This window comes from Myodes glareolus, chromosome 14 (assembly GCF_982192425.1).
Source record: "Myodes glareolus chromosome 14, mMyoGla1.1, whole genome shotgun sequence".
NCBI lineage: Eukaryota > Metazoa > Chordata > Mammalia > Rodentia > Cricetidae > Myodes > Myodes glareolus.
In genome coordinates this window covers 41,503,427-41,524,948 of record NC_142039.1, presented here as the reverse complement: position 1 = coordinate 41,524,948, position 21,522 = coordinate 41,503,427, and the positions used below count along the sequence as shown (strand labels likewise).

Below are 21,522 nucleotides of genomic sequence, written 5' to 3'. Positions count from 1 at the left end.
CTGTCTTCCTGGACACCACCCACCACAGCCCTGTCTCCCAGGCAACTGCATCTGTGCTTCGAACCAGCTCCTTCAACGCTCTGCAGCCTCCTCTTGTTTTGAATCAAGAGGTTTCACTGGGTCATGGAGCTGAGGCCCAGTCAAATTCTGAAATCCTGGGTGCCTCTGCCTCCTGCAGGGATGGATAATCTTCTGAAAGGCTTCCTTCTGAAAACAATCAAGGAGAGATGACTCAGCTTGAACATTTTTTTTTCGACACATAAACAGTTTCAGGTAGAAGGTAAGAGGGGTGGAGGTAGAATATGAAGGTAAATCACCTGACCAGGCCTTCTTGCCAGAAAGACTGCCTTAAGTTTGATCTGCACCCCATTTCTGGTCACATCTAGTCACAGTGTTACTGAACTTGAGAGAAGCAGGAGATGGAGGGGTGAGGAAGGGAAGAGGGTGGAAGACAGAGAGCAGAACGGGAAAGGGAGGGAAAGGGAGAGATGGAGAGACAGAGAGAGACAGAGAGAGACACAGAGAGACCCTAGGGCCCTGTGTGTGCAGCCTCTGCCCAGTCCTGATGCTTCCGCTTTGGGAAAAGTGTTCCAACCCTCGGATTCAGTCCTGGAACAAGATAGCCTCAGGAAAAAGGTTACTTTTGTTTCAAACTTAGATGGGCTCCAACAGGGCTGTAGGTCTCAAGGTCTTTGTCAGGTCCAAAGGACACTAAGGAGAAATAGCTGACAGGGTGCTAATTACGCAAAAGAGCACACTGGCCTACAGGCTCACTCAGTACCTGTGGGGGCTCCTCTCAGTCTCACCTGCCCACCGCTACCCTAAATCTCTCCAGCCCATGGGCTACCATTCCCCAGTTTTGATTCCTCTATGACCCTGCCATTTTAACCATGCCCTTTCTTGTTCCCTTAGCCCTCTCTCCTCTTCCACCTGCCCCCCTTTCCTCTCGTAGCCCTGTTCAGTCTACTGGTCATGTTTAGTCTAAGCGCTCCTTGCTCTGAACTCTTCCAGATGCCCCTGGCTGTTCTCTCCCTCTCTATCGACAATGAAATTCTTCTCCGCACCCGGATCTCGGACCGGTCATATCCTCACTTCACTCAGCCTTTATCTCATCAGATCGAGTAAACCACGGCAAGCCAGTGCTGCCCGCAATCGTCTTAGGCTGCCCTGAGGAGAGCTGAGCCACCGAGAACCGGAACTCCAGCAGCCCCACTGAACAACAGACTGTGAAAACCATTCCTCTGCCAGAGCGAGCCTTCTGCCTCGCCATCTTGTTAGGGGCTCCACACAGGTGCGGCACCTGAGGAGACCTAACCACTTCAGCCTAACCCTTCAGCCCTCACCTCTCCTCCAGTTTCCAGGGGGCATGTCGGCCAAACCTTTTGCGTGGTGATTCAATAATTTCTCTCTCTGGACGTCTGTTTTCAACTCTCCCAGGATGCTCACACCCAGGAGTGCTGGTTAGTTTTTGTCCCCACGACACAAGCTAGAGTCACCTGGAGGAAGAGGGGACGTCAGTTGAGGACCAGAACATTTTCTTGATTAATGACTAACGATTAGTGCGAGACTAATGATTAATGAGGACGGTGTCACCCCTGGGCAGGTGGTCCTGGGTTCTAGAAGAAAACAGGCTGAGCAAGCTACGGAGAGCAGGCCAGTAAGCAGCGAATCTCGTGGTTTCTTCTTCAAGTCCCTGCATTGAGTTCCTGCTTTGGTACTGCTGTCTGGTGGGCCAGCCTCCAGCAGCGCAGGGCTTTGACAGGAATCCATGAGTCGGCAAGGCCCATCTTTTCTCTCTGAGGGGGGGTAGGGAAAAAGGCACTCACAAATTCTCCTGATCGTCGTTTCCTTCTTTTTTCTTCTTCTTCTTCCCCTTTCCCCTTTCCCCTTTCCCCTTTCTCCCCTTCCCCCTTTTTCCCCTTTCCCCTTTCCCCTTTTTCCCCCTTTTTCCCCGTTTTCCCCCTTTTTCCCCTTTTTCCCCTTTTTCCCCTTTTCCCCCTTTTCCCCCTTTTTCCCCTTTTTCCCCTTTTCTTCCCCTTTTCTTCCCCTTTTCTTCCCCTTCTTCCCCTTCTTCCCCTTCTTCCCCTTCTTACCCCTTCTTCCCCCTTCCCCCTTCCCCCTTCTTCCCCCTTCCCCCTTCCCCCTTCTTCCCCCTTCCCTCCTCCTCCTCCTCCTCTTCTTCTTCTTCTTCTTCTTCTTCTTCTTCTTCTTCTTCTTCTTCTTCCTTCTTCTTCTTCTTTCTCTCTTTATTCTCCGTCCTCTATCTCATGCTGTTTCACAGCTTTTATCCCCAACAGAATCTTTCAGGCAGTACAAGAGTCAAGACAGTAGCATTTCATTTCTCAAGTGAATGATTACAGGTAAAAACATGTTTTTCATTTCCCTCACATGATTAAACATTTTATGCATTACGGGTGAAAAACAAATTATCCCAAGAACCCACGTACATTCATACCCAAGCAACTTGTTACAGATTAACCATGTGGGCGAGCAAGGTGTTCTTGTCAGATTTTTTTACTGGCAGGCTGATTTTGCAGAAGTAATTTTGTACGGAATTTTAAAGGAATAACAAACCCAAAGTTTTATACATAAAAAAGAATCAGTTAACTCTACTTAAATCTTCAGGGTACATATCCATTCATTAATAGTTTTTTACGTCAGGAGATTGAGGGCAGATATGGGTATAAGGAATTAATCATTACCTTTGGTCATCAACCAAACCAAGCAAGGAGAGTACATCAACCTGTAATAATTGTGCTGCTATGTTCTTCTTCCCTGACCATAAAGAGTTCCGTATTCAACTATGTGCCTTTCTAAAACTTCAGATTGTCTTCTTGGGTTTTTCTCCTCAAAGTTACTTAACAAAAACATCTTAGTCTAACTTCATTATTTTCAAAGCTTTGTTTCAGCTGTGATGCACTCTGCGACCACATCTCCCAACAATAATGTTAAAAGACTTTAAACTAGCTGGCCTTTGGGGACTCAACTGGTAGTCATTAACTTGAGTTGCCATCCATGCAGCTCCTTAGGTGAGACTCACAGAGCCCAACAGTGAAACATTTCCTTGTATTCATTTCTATTCATCAAAACTCTGCATAAGCTGTCATTACTATTATCAAATTAGACAGTACAGCTTGGGATGTGGCCATCTTTTTGACAATCCGCAAGTAAAAATGTCTGGTAGAGGGGATGTTACCAAGAGATAAACACCCTGTATTATAGGCAGTAGATATCTCCCCACAACCACTCACAACATGTTGGATACCAGTGAAAGATCCGCAGCAAACATGTAAAGGTACAACAGAATCAAAAAACTTTCTGGGTCTGCAGTCCCGTGGCCTTGCCTAAATGAGATTGACCCATCAGGAAGATTCCCTTCTGGTGGGCTGACACCTGAAACTTCAATTGCACCTTGCATGGCCAAGGTCTTTATGATATCTCTCAATGACAGACTATAAACAAACCCTTTTCTTCCCCCAACAAGTTACTTTAGGTCAGTGTTTAATCACAGCAGTGGAGAATCAGGTACCACCTAGGACCTCCTGCCTTCACCCCTTATACCCTTCATTCCAGGGTACGCATTTGCCTTTCAGAATGTTTGGAGGTGACAAAGAGCAGTTGAACCAGGAAAGGAGAAGCAAAGCAAAATTCCCAGGAAAGGTCCTGGAAAGCCAGCAGTCACACTCTTGTCACCAAAGCCTTTGTCAGTAGCAAAAAGGAAACCGCCTTTGAATTTGCTTCAGCTGTGTTTGGACTATGGGATGAAGCAGTCTAGAGAAGGGAGAACAGGCAAGCCGTGATTAGAAGTTAGCCTTTGACTGTGGAGGCCCATGCCTGTCACCCCAGCACTGGGGTAGCTGAGGCAGGATTGCGGTGAATTTGAAGCACGGGCTATATAGTGAGTTCCAGGCCAGTCTGAACCACACAACGAAACCCTGTTTTGAAAAATAGAAACAGAAAGAAAAGAAAGAATAAAGGAAAGAAAGCAGGAAAGAGATAGAGAGAACACACATACTATTCCGGAATTGGACACAATTTAAAGAGAACTATTTGCCAACAAAAAGTCAGGGAGCCACTACATGAAACGAGTTTTGATGTTTGGCTCTTTCTGGAATTCCCACATACACAGTTGTTATGGTGAGAAGACAGAGCACACTGTCTCTGTAGCTCCACACTGCTACCTTCACTGACTTAGGGACCTCGACTCAGGATGAACTGGGTGTGGTAGGTTGAATTCATTGTTCCCCATAGTCTCAGGCCTTTGAATCTTTGGTCCCCAGCTGGTGGTGCTGTTTGGGGAGGCTTAGGGGGTATGGACTTGTAGGAGGAAGTGTGTCACTGGAGATGGACTTGGAGCGTTTAAAGATGCCATTTCTAGTTTATGTCCAGCTTTGTGCTCGTGGCTCAAGATGTGAGATCTTTGCTTGTTATTCCAACTCTTCATTGTGATGAACTCTATCCTGCCCCCAAAACTATAATCCAAATAGCCCCCTCTTTCTATAAATTGCCTTGGTTATGATATTTTATTATAGCAATATAAAAATAACTAATTCACTAAGATTCATGGCTTTGACACTGAAAAGAATTTCATAATTAGCTGATTTATAATAAAATAAAATATAGTAAAATTTCTGAGACAGCATAAAGAGACAGAAGACAGACAGAGACTAGGTATGACCTTCAGTAAAAAAAGTTTGTGTTTATTAGTGCGCACAGTGATGGACAACCTCTCTCTGGAGAAGACTGAGGAGTCTGCCAGGGGGAAGAATGTGACTTCAATCCTTTATAGGTGTGGGTTGAGGGGCTTGGCAGTGAGAATATTGGTGCAGTCATAGGGGACTATGTGCAATTTTATATACTCTCTTTTCTCGAATTATATGCTTCAAGCGAGACAGATTATTTTGGGAAACAAGCTATCTATGCACATTTTCCTTCTGGGATGACCAATAATGACTGATCAAGGTCATCTGTAATCTCACAGATATCCTATTTGGCTGCTGAGGCCCTCTGTCACACAGGAGTGCAGCTACCCACAGAGGCTGGAGGTGTCGGATATCGGGACCTTTGTAAGACTTTTCAATTGCTGGGCCATCATTCTAGCCTCAGAATTGGAAATTTTATTAAAGTTATCTTAATATCTGTTTTTACTTCACTTATGTGGGTGGTCTGCATCCATGAGGCACATGTGTACAGAGCTTGCAGAGGCCAGAAGCAGCCATCCGATCTCCTGGAACAAAGCCTGGATCCTTTAAAACAGCAGAGAGTCTTCTAACTGCTGAGCCGCTTACCCAGCTCTCTGAAAATATTTTAATACAGGCTTAAATGTGAAAGTCAAGAGAAGGAGCGGTGCTCAGCTGAGAGTAAAACCCAAGAGCACTTTCTTCAGGAGAGTAGCACAAAGTGAGACCTCCTCAGGTGTGAGTACAGGCTGACCCAAGAGAGAATGAGCAACTCACTGTCTTGACACCAATCCTGTATATCCTTTGGGTGGCTCTCAGATTACATCTTAAAAGGTTGCCAAGAAACTTTTCTCTTTCTTTTGATAAGAGAGACATGTGAGGTGGCTCCAGAGATGCCTTGGATGGAATTATTATCTGATAAAGTAAGGCCAGGGCTACAGGAGCCGCCTAGGTGCTTAGAACACTTTTTCCCCCCCTGTAAGTGGGGTCTCTAGTGATGTTGCTACATTAACATAAAGGTGTATTAGGGGAAAGCTATTTCCTTCTGTTGGAGAGAATTGATCTCTAGCTTGGGTGAGAACCAAACATCCCAACAGGGCCAGTCGATCACTAGCTAAGAGACCAATGTTCAGGAAGGCAAATTTACCTTAAGCTATGCTAAATAGACGGGAGGCATATTTATCCTTTTAATGTGATAATGACCTTTTCTTCCACCAAATACAGTCCCTGTTATAGTCATGGAGGAATCACTCTGAGGTTCTGTTTGCCCTGCCCACCCTTCTGAGTCCTGACTCTCAAAGAGGTAACTTTTTTTCTTTTTCTTCTCTTTTATCTCTTTCTTTTGGATGCTGGCTAGCACCTAAGTATTTTGTTTTGGTACTTTGGTCACTTTCACATCTCTGAAGGTCTCCTTCCAGAAATGGGAAGAGAAAGACCACCAACCCAAATCACGACCAAATTAATTGAAGCAAAATATTAATTACAGCAAGCCCCCTTTTCTTTTATTTAGGCACACAGGCTTTCTCCCTAAGGTAGGGTTCAAAAGGTCAGCATTGAAATTGGGGAAAATAAAACTTTTACAGCTCAGAGATAGGAGGTTTCCAAACAGGGAATTTAGCAGGCAAATAGGTGGGGTTATAAAAGCAGAGCATAGCTAACAAACTGGTCATAATAATCTCTTCAAACAAAGACAGGGTTGCAAGGTGATCATAGTAAGGTAGTCATAACAAAGTAGTCATAATAACAGATGATCATAAAAGTACTTTGAAACAAAGGCATGGTTGCTATTTCCTGGAACAGAAAGTACAGAACCATTTGTAGTTAGGTTACAGGTAGTGCATAGCCCAATTATTGAAAAACAGATTTAGTCATAAACAGGAATGAACCTAGTTTGCCTTTACTACAAGATGGCTCTCAAGCCTAAGATGGAGGCAGGCTGGTTCATCAGGGGCTGACATCCATGTTATCTTAGCTCAGATGTCATAGCTTTCTCTTTTACTTTTCCCCATTTACCTCTTCCAGGTAGTTGCTGATATTTACAGCTTGCTCACTTTGGGGGTTTTCATTTTAAACTATATAAAAAAACATCTGTAAGTTTTATCTATCTATCATCTATCTATCTATCCATCCTCCCTTCTTTCTTTTCTTTTGTTTTTTTTCCTTCCTTCCTTTCTTCTTTCCTTCCTTCCTTCTTCTGTTACTTCTTCTGCTTTCTCCGTCTCTTCCTTTTTCTTATTCTTCTAAATTTGTTCTTAAACTTTGTTAATAAGACTAAGGACTCTAGTTTTCCTGGTAATGTGGTACCCTAGATGGGATTCTGGGTGGGGGGGAAGATGGGTGATACTGAGATTCCTAGAAAATTACAAGATTGTGACGGGGAAGAAAGAGACTTGAAGCTGTTAATGCTGCTGTTCTAGCTGCACTTTTCCTGAAAGGCTTCAAGCAGATGCCTGAGTGGGAGGCTGCTCTCTTTCCATGTTCCCCAAATCTCCCTGGCCATTCTATCCTCACAGTCAGAAACATAATTATCCCTAAGAATTGTGTAAAATGCTTTGTCCAAGGCACAAGAGAACGCTGTTTGTAGTAGAAATGTCTGTTGATCCACACGAGGGGATTATTAGAATCTGAGACGAAAGTCATATCAGACTGAGTGCCTTCCTTGTGGTTTAACACTACATATACCTGGTTTCCTACCCAACAACTTGATTTGAAAGTTAAGTTTGGCCCTTTTGAAAGAAAACTGACATTGACCTTCAGAAAGACACACTGGTGTATTTCAGATGAGAGGACTCTATGCCCCAGCGCTAGACTTGCTTAACGGGGAGTCTGGCCCAGGGTACATAATAACCAAGGCTGATTATAAATTTATATTGTGAAGTCTGACTGATAGGTATCTGAACTGGTTCATAGCGTTATTTTCTTCACAAAATTTCCACATTAACAAATTCCACAAAAAGAAAGTTAATGGAAACTAACTTCTAAAAGAGAAACCTCACTTCTATTCATATATTGTTGGGGGAGGCAATCCAATATAAGTCTATGTAAAAAGATACTTATTTTAGGACTATGTATAATTAAGAACCCCCTTGTAAACCCCTAAATGCCTAGTGGTAAGGAAATGGCTAAATAACAGGTTGTAGCCTATGCTATCAGTATGATACAGGCACAACAAAGGGATGATTTATATAATATATTAATACTATATGATAATGTAATATAATACAATATAATGTCATATATCCCAATATAATGTTATATACATATAATGTTGTGTTATATATATGTATACACACACACACACACACACACACACACACATATATATATATATATTAGGGATATTTGGGATAGAGAGATGACTCAATGATTAAAAGCACTGGATACTCTTTCAGAGGACCCATCAATTCCCAGCCCCCACATAGTAATAGCTTGTAACTCAAGTCTCTGTGGAGCTAATGTCCTCTTCTGGCCTCTACAGACACCAAGTACCTTTGCAGGTCACAGACCTATATGCAGCCCAAACACACATACCCATAACAATTAAATAAAAATTTTAAAAAATTAACTTGTGCATCAGTTTTTTTTTTTTTTTTTTTTTTTTTTTTTTTTTTTTTTTTGCTTTTCCAGCTATTTTCATCTGGCTATTGTAGGTAATATAGGATAGTTGCTAAATTTTCTTTTCATGAAAACAATCAAAGCGATTTTTTGTTAGTTTTCCTCCTCTTATGGAAGATCTTATTGGCCAAGTTCAGCCTGAAATTTATACAGGATTAGTAGTTAGGGAATTCTATGACCTGATAAATTTGGGAAGCACAAAGACAACCAATACAGGACTCCCAAGATATTCATAGTCTGCAGGTGAAATATCAGTTTTTGGTACTCATACTTTTGAGGCATCCCCATTTCCCCAGTTCCACCATGGCTGCATGGTAAGACTGAGAGCATAATCTGTTACTTCAAAGATACATTTAGAAAAGATTCAAAGCTTTCATCTCTGTCTGGTGTGGGAGAATTGTCTGTATTCTGTCAATCATGCTTTGAATAAATACTGATTGGCCAGGCAGGAAGTATAGGTGGGTCAACCAGACAGAAAGTAGATGCGGGGCGATGAGAACAGGAGTATTCTGGGAAGCAGGAAGCACCCTCTGCATTCTTGCCCAGACCACTGAGAAGCAAGATGTAACCTGCCCAGCTGTGAAAGGTACCGAGCCATGTGGCTGACATAGATAAGAATAATGGGTTAATATAAGCTACAAGAGCTAATAAGAAGCCTGACCTAATGGGTCAATCAGTTTATAATCTTATTTAGTACTCTGTGTGATTTTCTTTGGGGCTTGCTGGCTGTGGGGTACCAGACGGGACAGAAACCCCAACAAGCAGACCCCCTCATGTTACATCTGTCACAGTGTCTCACTTCCTTAAATTGCTTGCCCCGAGGAAGCCAGTTACATCTTGGAATAAGCTTTGGAGAGACCCAGATAGCAAGAATCAAAGCTTTTGCTCACAGCCACATCCTTGAAAAAGCTGCAGCCCAGGTACACAGTGTGACTTGGACCTAAGGAGAAACCCAGCACCAAATCACCCAGAAAAGATGGCCCCAAATTCTTGAAAAATGAGGGCATTGTTTAACTGCCTAACAAGTGTCTTGGAAAGTGAGAAAGGTGGATGGATGTAGCTGAAGGCTTTTCTGTGTCCCACCCAGTCCAGCATTCTTTTTCAATTATTTGTAACTGGAGGTTTATCTCCCATCCACCAGTTCTCAGATAACCACTCTGAGGCTTAATATTAATTATAAATGTTTGGTCAATGGCTCAGGCTTATTACTAGCTAGGTCTTACACATAAATAAACCTATATCAATTCATCTGTATATCACCACATGGCCTGTGGCTTACAGGTAATGCTTTGACATCTTATTCCTCTGGCAACTGCTGATGTCTCTCTCAACAGTGCATTCTTTTTCCCTGTATTCAGTTTGGCTTTCCCATCTAGATATTCTGCCCTGTCATAGGCCAAAGTAGCTTTATGCATCATCCAATAAAAGTAACACATATTCACAGCATACAGAAGGGCATCCCGCATAATTTCCCCTTTTTATGTCTAATTAAAAAAAGGTTTTTAGCTTTAACAATGCAAAATTACCTATAACAAAACAGTTATCAAGCAAGAATTATAGCTATCATATTTAGTTGACTTGTATTTGGTAAAATTAAAGAAAACACTCTGTAATTTATCCTATCTTTGTGAGTCTAAAATTTCGTATCTAATTTATCTTTTATCATACCTAAGAAAAACTATAATTATAACTGTTTTGTCTTCAATTTAATCAAAGTTTAGAGAGGAGTACAATATTACCTGAGTAAACAGGAAGTGCACTGTAAGCAACTTGCAAAATTCTAGAAATGACAAGAGACATCTGGCTGCATGCATAGTCACCTAAACTTCTTCTATAACACTGGGGCATCCATCTTCAGTCTACAGGCCTAGAATGTCTGGCAGACCTTTCAGTGAAGCAGGAAATTTGAAGAACTGTCCCATGTTCTTTGGAAAGATTCATCAGTTGCCTTCTTCTGTGTCCTACAAAATGTCTGGTAGAGCCTTTCATGAAGCAAGAACCCTGAAGAACTGTCCCACCTTGTTTAGCAGTCATTTTCCTGTGGGTCCTGCATGTCTAGTTTATACAGTATTTTGTCAACTAGTCCAGACAAGAACAGCCTCTTGCCTAAATGGCTAACCTTGCCATATTGAAAGCAAATTCCATAAGGAGTTTCTTTGATGCCCATCATCCTTTTGAAGTAATTGGTGCTGCCAGGAGCAGACATCTCTCACTGTTGAGAAAAGTCTAAGTTCTTAAAACATGTTAAGTGTCATATTCTGTAGGTCTTTGAAGTGTTTGAAGATTACATATCTATTTGAAATATATCTCTGCATATCTAGAAAACCTAACTAACAGGACTCTAAATTTAACTATTATAGATGACTATTAATTGACATTTCTTAATTATATGTTACTTTTTAAAAAGAGCTGCATAAACATAGAACCATAAACAAGAGTAGAAATATGCATATAGTATAACAAAATTGACCTAAAATTTGTATTATCATAAAAACAAAATCCATACCAATTTAAAATCTTTTGAAGTTGAGAGTTGGTTTTTTGGATTAAAGTGCATTTAACAATATTTCTTTTTTCCATCATCATTTGTATATGATATCTCCCTTTTCCCTCTAGAAAGAGATTGACTATGACTAGTAACTATTTATAGCCAACCCCCTTTAAGTGAAAACAAACATTCATAAACAATATTTTGGGAATTTGGGTGTAATTTTCTATACTACTTTCTGCTGATTGGGGGTGCTGGTAATCTTATGGGTATCCTGAGAAAACTTGACTGGAACATTTGGTGTGGTTAATCCATCTCAGCCACTAGTCTTTAAACTGTTGTGAATGTTGGATCACCCAAGTCATTGTTTCTATCAGAGATCTTTCAGGGGATCTTACTTGCTCAAATCATATTAACCTAAAAGGAATCTACAGCTTTTCAACTTCTATTGTAACAAAAGCAGAACCTTTTTTCCAAAGCAACATATCTTTAGACTTAAATTTTGAAGTCAAGATACCTTTAAAATACATATGTTGGTTTAGCTTGGTAGCTCTCAAAATCAAATGTCTCTCAGCAGTTAGTTTATTAACAGTCAAAAAATTCAAAGAGAACATAAAAATATACATAATGTAGACTCTGTATTTTTCATCTTTTGTGGCTTATTTTTATATTACTTTTATTTCCTCTTTAAACACTTTATTTTTAAAAACTATTTATTCTTTCTATAACTGTCTCTTCTAAGTCTACTTATATTTTTTAAAACGCAATGTGACTCATTTAGAGGTTTCTTTTTGTCTGAATCTATCTTTATTGTGTATCTGTAATCTTTTTTGGTCACTGCTTTAAACTGCTAAGTGGGCATGACTAGGATCAAACCAGCAACCTTGGCTGTTGACTCCACCCTGTTTGGCTTCCCAGAATGGTAGAGGTACTCAGGAGATTCATACTTATCCCTCCAACTCTGGAGTCCATGCTGCCACTAGGTAGCATGTAGTCCTCAAACCTTTTTTTTTTTTTTGTATGAGTAAAAGCTAAATCCACCATGCAGTATACTGTGTGGCTTGGAGATGTCTCTGCGTACTGCAGTGGAAATCCACCATTCTGTGCTCAAACCTGAATGCTGTGACATCTCTGTACCACAGCCTGAATGAGAGACACAACTAGGAAACTGGTTTTGGCTTTGTTTGTTCTAGAACCCCCTTCACCCCAATTAAAGTTTTTTTAGGTCTTATGTGCAAATTCATACCCATATTTGTTGGGTGACAAATGTAGCCGAAGGCTTCCTCTTCTGCCTGCCAGTTCCTGAATAACCATTTTGTGGCTTAATACTAATTATAAATATTTGGTCAATGGCTCAGGCTCATTACTAGCTAGCTCTTACATATAAATTATCCCATATATATTAATCTATGTATCACCACATGGTTCGTGGCTTACTGGTAATGCTTTGGCATCTTACTCCTCCAGTGACTGCTGTTGTCTCTCTAGACCCTGCATTCTTTCTCCCTATATTCAGTTCGGCTTTTCCACCTAGCTATATTCTGCCATGTCATAGACCAAAGCATCTTTATTCATCAAACAATAAAAGCAACACATATTCGCAGTGTACAGAAGGGCATCCCACATCAGATGGAGAACTGGGTCAGTCAGAGCTGCCTAAACAGCTGAACAAGGACTGTTCTCTGCATTTTAGGCACCTTGCCCATCCAGCACTTCTGTCAGCCATAATTGTAGTATTGATTATCACCATACACTCATATATATACACCATATTCATACACACATCACATATTCATACACACTACACACTCATACACACCATACACATTCATACACACACATAACACTCTTCCACACACATTATACTCATACGCTCATACATACCACAACACATTCTTACACACATAAACACTCATACACACATATCACACACTCATACACATAATACCACACACCCATATATACATCACAGTCCTTGCACCTATATACCACAAGCACACACACACACACACACACACACACACACACACACACAGAGAGAGAGAGAGAGAGAGAGAGAGAGAGAGAGAGAGAGAGAGAGAGAGAGAATCTCCCTCTGGTTAAGAAAAAGGCAAGTTAAACTTGTAGAGCTTTTTACTACCCACTAAGCAATGTTCACTGAAACAGCATCAGTGTTTCTGAAGGAAGGTACTTTGCTGTCTCTATTTTTTCTTTTTTGCTCTTAGGACACCCATGTTAGGGTTGTAGGGCCTGGTTTCCCCTTACTCCCTGGGGTGCATCTCAAGGACAGTTTTTGTCAGCCAGCTGAGCTTCCTGCTAGTCCCTGTGCTCACTCTGCCATAGCCTGGTGATTTAGCTGTAGGGCATTCTTTCATCTTTGGTATGGTAATTTCCCACCTGCCTGGGAGTTCCTACATGGCCCAGGTTCCCCCCTACCTGGGAAGGAATTCCTTTTCGCACCAGGTTCCATAGGTGCCAGGCTCCCCTCTTGGGTGGGAGGAAATTCCTTTACTGGGGCCAAAGTATATTAGTTTTGCAGAGAGCTGAATAAAGTGGCATTTGGCTGATTTTCTTTTGAATGACCCAAGTCTCTTGTGTGTGTTTCTTTCAATCTCCAGGCCTTTGCCCAAACTCGTGATCAGTATGGAGGCACGCGAACCATACCGAGAGGGTAACGCAGAATCGGGTGTTACAAGGGTAGAGTTAGGAAAGAGCTACACCCCCAGCCCATTTTGCACACTGTGTCATTAGCAGGGGTCTCACTGAGCTGCCCAGGCACGGCTTGAACATATGATCCTCTTGCTTCAATCGTGGAGTAGCAGGAATGGAGTCCTGCCTTAAGATCGGACCCTGTTGTTGGCCTTTGTGTGTGCAAGAGAAAGGATAAACAAGAGGAGATAATTAAGGTTAAAAATGAACATAGGAAAACTCATTATGAAACATTATTTTTAACCTTAATTTTTAAAACTTGGAAAATAGAGCTGGGGATGCCATTCAGCAAGAAGTGCTTGCCCAGAATGTCCAAAGCCCAGCACTGAAAGAGAAATCAGAAAATAAATTGCATCTGTTAAAAAAAAAAATAAATTTAAAAAGAGAGAAAGGGAAAAAGAAAAGGTGAAATTCATTAGGTCACGTGAAGCTGGAGAGAAGCCGCTGACTTGGTAACCTTGAGAGTTGTTGAAACAACACCAGGATGCATCAAAGAATCAAGATGAGAAAAAGACGTTCTGGTCTCAGCCTAGACCACAAACATCATGAAGGTCTGTGTTCCTGCTTTGGCTATTATTTCTGTGATCTCCTTGATATGATAACTCTTCCTTCATCTGTCTGCACCTTTCTCCTCTCCCCCTTTCTTCACTTTTCCTCTTTCCTTTCTTTCTTGAATGTCTAACAAGATGCTCCTTGCACTGTGGCAGGCAGAGGCCATATTTTATTAAAGTTTATAGCCCGTGGTTTGTTCAGCAGCATACATGTATGCAGAGCGATGTTACTTGTATCTGAGATTGGATGTCAGGATCTTTTAAAACACATTTTAAACTCTCTCTCTCTCTCTCTCTCTCTCTCTCTCTCTCTCTCTCTCTCACACACACACACACACACACACACACTCGCACAACACTCACATACAGCATTACAACTCCCCTTCTGGTTAAAGATCACTGATATCTTCCTCCATCCTGTAACCATATGGTTCTCATGGAAACTGTTTCTCACGCCTTACTCTTTCTGGACTAGGTGAATGCAGTGCCTACTATATACTGAACCGATCTAGAAATTCCTTGGGGTATTAAAAGTTGCAATCAAGAAGGGGGGCATTCTTGTTCTCCAGTGATTTAAACCAAAGGTATAAAAGTGCTGCCTTATAATCCATTTTGTGACTTACAAAATAACAGGCATTTGACTAGAACACTTGTTTGCACAACAAGTAGTTGCTAAGTAAAGAACAGGGCAGATAGACAGATTTGGAGGGCGAGACAAACTAAAGCAGAGACACAGTGGATACAGGGAAGGAGACACTGAGACAGAAAAAAACAATGACAAAGGGTTAGGCATTATGGTTTGGCTATTAACATGTAAATTGTGTCTCATTGTGTTTTTTAACATAGAAATACATAATGGGGTATATCTTTTTATAAGACAGATATTTTAAAATACACATTCCTCACAGATGTGTCTATTTCTGTCTCAAAATATTTCTGTTTTTAACAGATAAAGATGTATTTTCCACTGTCAGCATGATAAAGAATTAGTATAACTTCCAAGAGAAGTTTATTTTCAAGTAATGATTTACTAAATTATTTCCACTGCATGGTATTATCCCTGATATTAGTATTACAAAAACATTACAGTGGTGATTTTATCTGAAATGTATATTTTTCATCCTTTCCTTCCTAACCTTCCAGACCAGCAAATTTTAGGTGTAGAGTTTATAAACAAGACACAGTTTTCTTCTATTTTTATTTAAATGGCACATTACTATTCCACAAATGAGGAAAGGGGGCATGGAGAGAAAATGCTGGACCAAAGCAAGAGAGAAATCTAGCAGGGCAAACTCCAAATTCGGTATCCCTATGCCTAATGACATCAAAGGGATTATTGGATGGTTCTTCCTATCTCCCACTTCTTCCAACGCTGCTGACTGTAATGCAGTTCTCCCTTTTGGGCTGGTTCAATGCCCCGTCTGCAGCTCTCCTTCGTAGGTAGCCCATGGCATCTCTAATATCTTGCAGTCTCCAATGCATTGCAGACTTCACTTTCACAACTTCATGCAATGGTCGTTCTTGGCCTCCATTCAGGGACTCCCGTGTCACATGCCTGGCCTCAGCAACTTTCTTTAATTGCAGAGGAAGATCCCACAATCCCTTTACACTATATTTTTTTTGATAAAGCAAAGTTACCAAATTCTGCTTCCTGTTGGGACTGGAAACTGGCCAAATATTTGAATTACATTGCATAAACTTCTGTCGCTGTTCAGGCCAGAGGGATTTCCTACCATAGGTTGCAGGATTAGCTCGGTGGGGTCTTGCCCCGAGAGTACCATACTCATTATTCCATTCAGTATCAGACTTTTCATCTTTGCATCTCCTTCAGTACAGGACTTGACTCCAACGTTACATCTCCTGATGTTTTTTTTTTTTTCACACTCAGTACTAGGTAGAATTGAAATCTCTGTTAATAACATTCATCCAAAACTCTTCCATTTCACTTTCAGTAGATTTTTAGTCCATTTCAATCCATACGCTCTCGGAGCTGAGCATGGAGGTGAACATTTATAAAGCAGCTCTCAGCAGATTGAGAAAGGAGGAGACAGCTCTGGATACACAGTTTGAATAAAAACTTCATTCTTATATAAAAATAATTTGAGGGCAGAACTTTAAAATGAGATTTGTTTTGCCTTATAATTCGAAGATTGTACCCAACTGTTCTGACTCCAGTGGTCCCTAATAGAAATCCAAGAATTTTCAGAGGAGATAAAATGCCCTCTTCCCTAGGATTTTTTACTTCATCTCAAGAATTGTTACAAATCAAATGAATAGTAAAAATATGTGAGAATATATTTGCCATAATGTTAAGGAATGCAATGGCTAGAAACTAGCTCTGTTTCAAACTGAGTTTCAAATTAAGTTACTGTGTAAAAAGGAACTCTCTAGGACTCAGCAGAAATTTATTCTTAATCTGAGGATTGTTAACCTCAGGATGCCTAGACCGCAACTCTAAATTCAGCCCCATCAGCAGTTGAGTCTTGACAGCAACCTAAAGAGGAGACTCTTCTCTTAACCACCTAGCTAATCTCCCAAAATTGTCCCCCCTTCCTCTTATTGTGTAATTGTTATCCTAAAATATTAACCTGACACTCATTCTGCTTCTGTAATCTCACTTAACTGATGTTTGTTCAGAATAAAACAAAACAAAACAAAAAATATGATGACTCACATAGCAAAAAAACCCTCAGTAATTTAGACAGTTGCGGTTTGTACCTTTAAAAACTCCAGCTTCTTTCCGTTTGCAGCAGTTCTCACATTGTTGTCAGAACAGTTCCCAGTTGTCACAACATCCCCATAAATATTAACTTTTTTACTTTTAACTTGAAGTTTTGTCTGGTGGGGTCTTTTCCTGGTGGTCTTGAACCGTGAAACAAAGATATATGAGAGCACCTACCAGGAAATGAAACACTGTATAACTTTTGCATGCTGAACTGGCCTGCATCAGTTATGAAGATGAGATAATCCTTACTGTGTTATCCCACTTTCTTTTGTTAGCAAAATAAACAAACCAGGTGGCTCGTTTTCTACTCAAAACTTTTAAAATATCCATTCCTGAATTTCAAAAAGTAAAGACAATTGGGCTTGACAGGTGAAAATCATTTGCTCTTGCAGAGATTCTGAGTTTGGCTTTCATTACAGCTCCCATTGGCCAGTAGCTTTAGAAAGGATCCAATCCCATATTCTGGCCTCTAGCTACTGAATGTGCATATTGATACACCACAGATGCAAACCCCCATAAAATCCTTTGTAAAAAGTTGATAGGCCTTGTCCTCCTGCTGTTAACAGCAATAACTCAGAATTCTAATTGTGTCTCGCTTCTTTGACCAACATTCTAGCTCACTTATGACCTTTTTCTCCTAATGGTGATACAGTACTGACAGTTTTCTAAGACACCTTTGTAGAGTCTGACCATTCTCAACTACTGTCAGGCTAGGAGGGAGCTGAATTAGTGGTCTTTCAATTCAGTGGCAGTTTTACTCCGTTAACTCCCTGCATCAGTATTTAGCTTCACACTACCCTAACGGGCTCATAACTGTCCCAGGGAAGGTCTTTCCACTGTCATGGGCTAACAACGTAACTGCTGGTTGGCTGCCCTGGATTATACCTGCTCAATAGGCAAACTCACACATGCACAGCTTTTTTCTGAAAATGAAGGTGGCTCTGAAAAGAGCCGTTTGTTTTAAGCTATGAAGTACAATCACTTGTTCTGGGAGTCACTTGGTCTGGGTCTTGTGGCTGCTCTCGGTCTTCTTGGGCAGCAGCACCGCCTGGATGTTGGGCAGGACGCCGCCCTGCGCGATCGTCACGCGACCCAGCAGCTTGTTGAGCTCCTCGTCGTTGCGGATGGCCAGCTGCAGGTGGCGCGGGATGATGCGCGTCTTCTTGTTGTCGCGGGCCGCGTTGCCAGCCAGCTCCAGGATCTCGGCTGTCAGGTATTCCAGCACGGCTGCCAGGTACACTGGTGTGCCAGCCCCGATGCGCTCTGCATAGTTCCCTTGGCGAAGGAGCCTATGGACACGGCCCACAGGGAACTGCAGGCCGGCCCGAAAAGAGCGGGACTTGGCCTTCGCACGAGCCTTGCCACCCTGCTTCGCACGTCCAGACATTGTCTTCGAAATGCTTGAAGAAAAGGGTAACCAAGCTAGCGCTTCCACGCCTATTTATAGTCTGATGGACGGTAACACTAGCCACCTGATTGGCTGATTGATGCTGGACTAGCCAATCAGGAAGCAGTACTTGAATTCCCCTTATTTGCATGCACAGAGCACTTATTATCCAATCAGATAACGTGTATCCTTACGTCAGTTGAGGTCCACGCCTATAAAAGCCTCTTCTCCACTTCCAGCCAACTGTATTTCTCAGTAGTTGGCACTCCTCTGAGCCGTTGGGGTGTGAAAGGTTACTTTCACCATGCCAGAGGTGTCGGCCAAGGGCACAACCATTTCCAAGAAAGGCTTCAAGAAAGCGGTCACGAAGACTCAGAAGAGGGAGGGCCGGAAGCGTAAGAAGTGCCGTAAAGAGAGCTACTCCATCTACATCTATAAGGTGCTGAAGCAGGTCCACCCCGACACCGGCATCTCCTCCAAGGCCATGGGCATCATGAACTCGTTCGTCAACGACATCTTCGAGCGCATCGCGGGCGAGGCGTCGCGCCTGGCGCACTACAACAAGCGCTCGACCGTCACATCTCGGGAGATCCAGACAGCTGTGCGCCTGCTGCTGCCCGGGGAGCTGGCCAAGCACGCCGTGTCCGAGGGCACCAAGGCCGTCACCAAGTACACCAGCGCCAAGTAAACTTTCCAAGCGACACCACCAAAGGCTCTTTTCAGAGCCACCCACCTCTTCGAGCAAGAGAGCTTTGCTTAGTCTCTTGGTCCTCGCCCTGAGCTTGGGCATGTGGGCTCTTGAGCATGTGGGAACCTAGCCCAGGCTGCGGTGAAGGGAGTTTCACTGGCCATCGCAACAGCTTTTCAAATGTTTTGTTTTCAGAGGAGGAACACATAATCCCAAAGTAATTTGAGACCCGAGGCTGAGGGCTTTCTGGTCTGATGTCTTCTGTCTAGTGAGGGTTCTAGGATTTAGTTTTGTTGGAAACACAGCAACGGTAGGTAGGGGCTGCCTGGTAGACTCAAATGCTTCATAGCGGACTATTGTTAGGTGGAGTCAACTGACAAATGGCAATAACGGAATTTCGTGTTCCTGCCAAGATGGCCACCGCGGGCTATGCCTTTGTTGGTTGGTACCATCTCTAGCCAGAGTCTAAGTGCCCCAGCTTTCAGATCCTTGCCTATTGTGACCACTCTTAATATTACCACTATATATATATTTAGGGAAAAAGCTAGAAAAGGCTTCTCTCTTCGAACCTGACATAGCTTTAACATCATATACAGTCTGTCTGCAGTGAGAGGAAATGTTAGCAGACTAGTCTGGGGTAATACTATCTCTGAACAGGACCAGCAAGTGTAGAAAGGTTCAAATAAGAAGAGGGTCCTGCTCCACTGCCCAGCAGTCTACTGTCCTCTGCCTTGGCCAGATTCCATCTTTACACTAGTCTGTACATTATATACACATATCTGAAAATAGTAATGGTTTTACTGCCTTACACAGTTTTCCCAAACAGTGTCCCTAGTTGGGTATTTTATAGCTCTGAAGAGACATGCGACCAAGACGACTCTAACAAGAATCACTTAATTGGTAGCTTAAAGTTTTAGAGAGTTAGTCCATGATCATCATGGCAGGAAGGAGACAGATACAGTGCTGGAGCAGTTGCTGAGATCTTTACCTCCTGATCTGAAGGAAGACAGGACACAGAGATAGACACTGCCTGGGCAGTGCTTTTGTAGCCTCCATCCCCAGTGAAACACTTCCTCCAATAAGACCACACCTCCTCCAGCAAGGCTACACCTCCTAATTGTATTCTTCTCAGTTTAGCTCCCTGGTGGCTAAACAGAACTTATGAGGCCATTCTCATTCAAACCACCACAAAGAACCAAGTGTTCAAACACAAGAGCAAATGGGAGAGATTTCATACTCAAACCATTATGGGTCTGCTCCACAATACGGGTCTGCTCCACAGTACGGGTCTGCTCCACAATGCAGGATGACCTCATTTCAATATTGCTAAAACTACATCCTTAAACATTGCTTCTAAGCATGGTCAAACTTCAGGGGTGAGGCATGAGCATTCCCTCTGTGAAACAGTTTACCATGCACCTCACATCTTAAACCTGACCCTTAGGCTTTAGTGCCACATTAAATACTCAAATCACATGAATCAGAAATATTTTATAAATTACAGATTCCGCAAAGCCTTCTTTGGTCATAAATTCACCTGCCCCAAATTTTCTATGCCATTACCTTGAGAAATTATTGAGACAACTTTCCTATTTGTGTTTATTTCCAGAAGCCCTATGCTACTAGGGGCTTTTTGGGCAATCCCTCATACATGCACCCTCACATCCTCCATTCATTCAATGGACAAACGCTCTGAGAATGGGGAAAGGAACATGGTTCTTATAAATAACTTTTTGGAAAGGAAAATAAGGAGAATGCTACGAAGTGGAGGTGTATCTGTCCCTACTCAACAGTACAGGCCAAGGATAGCAGCTCGCAGTCGACTGAAAAGTGGAAACTTGAGTCAGATGGTCCTGCTTCTTCAGGGAGAGTGGGTTTCTATTTCTGCAATGAAACTCTTACCAAAACAACTTGAGGACAAAAGTGTTTCCATCTTACAGCCGTAGTTCATCAGGAACAGACTTCAGGGCAGGAACTCAAGGAAGGAACTGCGTGGAGGCTGAGAAATGCAGACCCCTGCTCACTGTTGTCTGATGGTCAGAGAGTTTGGAGACTGACAGGCATAATTTGCACCTTCTAACTCAGGAGGTGGTTCCTTGGCTCTTTTGAAGTTAAGAAAGCTCGGTGCCATCTTGACAGGTGGTCAGGATATGCAAATGTACTTCTGCTCCTTCCATTGTAACTATGAGGTCACCTGGGAAAGGGCTGTTTTCTGCCTACATGAAACAATGTGGTTTGTGTAGTAACTTGGGTCATCTTGCTACCTTGGCAACAGAATGCTGATGGTGGGAAGTCTCAGGATGGATGTATGAGTTAATCTTGTTGTATCAAGTTAATGAAGTCTTTGTTACCTTCTCCCTCAGTTTACATTGGGTATAAAAGCTGTGGAAAATAAACGCGGGTGATTCAGGATCTGAGTAATCTCTGAAACTCTCTCTTGATATTGTCTTGTGGTTTCTGACTTTATTTCCCATTCCCCTACCCTGGTAAGAGGTGATTTTGTTGAGGCCAGTCCTCAACAGGACTGAAGCAGAGACCATGAAGGAATGCTGCCTACTGGCCTTTCAACTTGTTTTCTTCCACAACCCCGAACCGCCAGACCAGGGTGGCACAGTGCACTAGGCTCTCCCACATCAATCACTAACCAACAAAATGTCCCGCAAACTTACAAACACAAACC

At 42.2% G+C, this 21,522-nt stretch overlaps 2 protein-coding genes across 2 annotated transcripts; one reads left to right on the top strand and one right to left on the bottom strand.

Moving 5' to 3' along the window:
- Positions 1 to 17,761: 17,761 nt before the first annotated feature.
- LOC125396320 (histone H2A type 4) lies at positions 17,762 to 18,162 on the bottom strand. Its single transcript, XM_048428158.3, has one exon. It carries the CDS (start codon positions 18,152 to 18,154, stop codon positions 17,762 to 17,764), a length of 393 nt encoding a protein of 130 aa, XP_048284115.1. The 5' UTR covers positions 18,155 to 18,162.
- A 262-nt stretch (positions 18,163 to 18,424) lies between these two features.
- On the top strand, positions 18,425 to 21,236 carry LOC125396319 (histone H2B type 1-A). The gene has a single exon (XM_085699310.2). It carries the CDS (start codon positions 18,459 to 18,461, stop codon positions 18,840 to 18,842), a length of 384 nt encoding a protein of 127 aa, XP_085555436.1. The 5' UTR covers positions 18,425 to 18,458; the 3' UTR covers positions 18,843 to 21,236.
- Positions 21,237 to 21,522: the final 286 nt, after the last annotated feature.

Coding starts and splice junctions, on each gene's coding strand:
- LOC125396320 (XM_048428158.3), bottom strand. CDS start 18,154: ATGTCTGGACGTGCGAAGCAGGGTGGCAAGGCTCGTGCGAAGGCCAAG.
- LOC125396319 (XM_085699310.2), top strand. CDS start 18,459: ATGCCAGAGGTGTCGGCCAAGGGCACAACCATTTCCAAGAAAGGCTTC.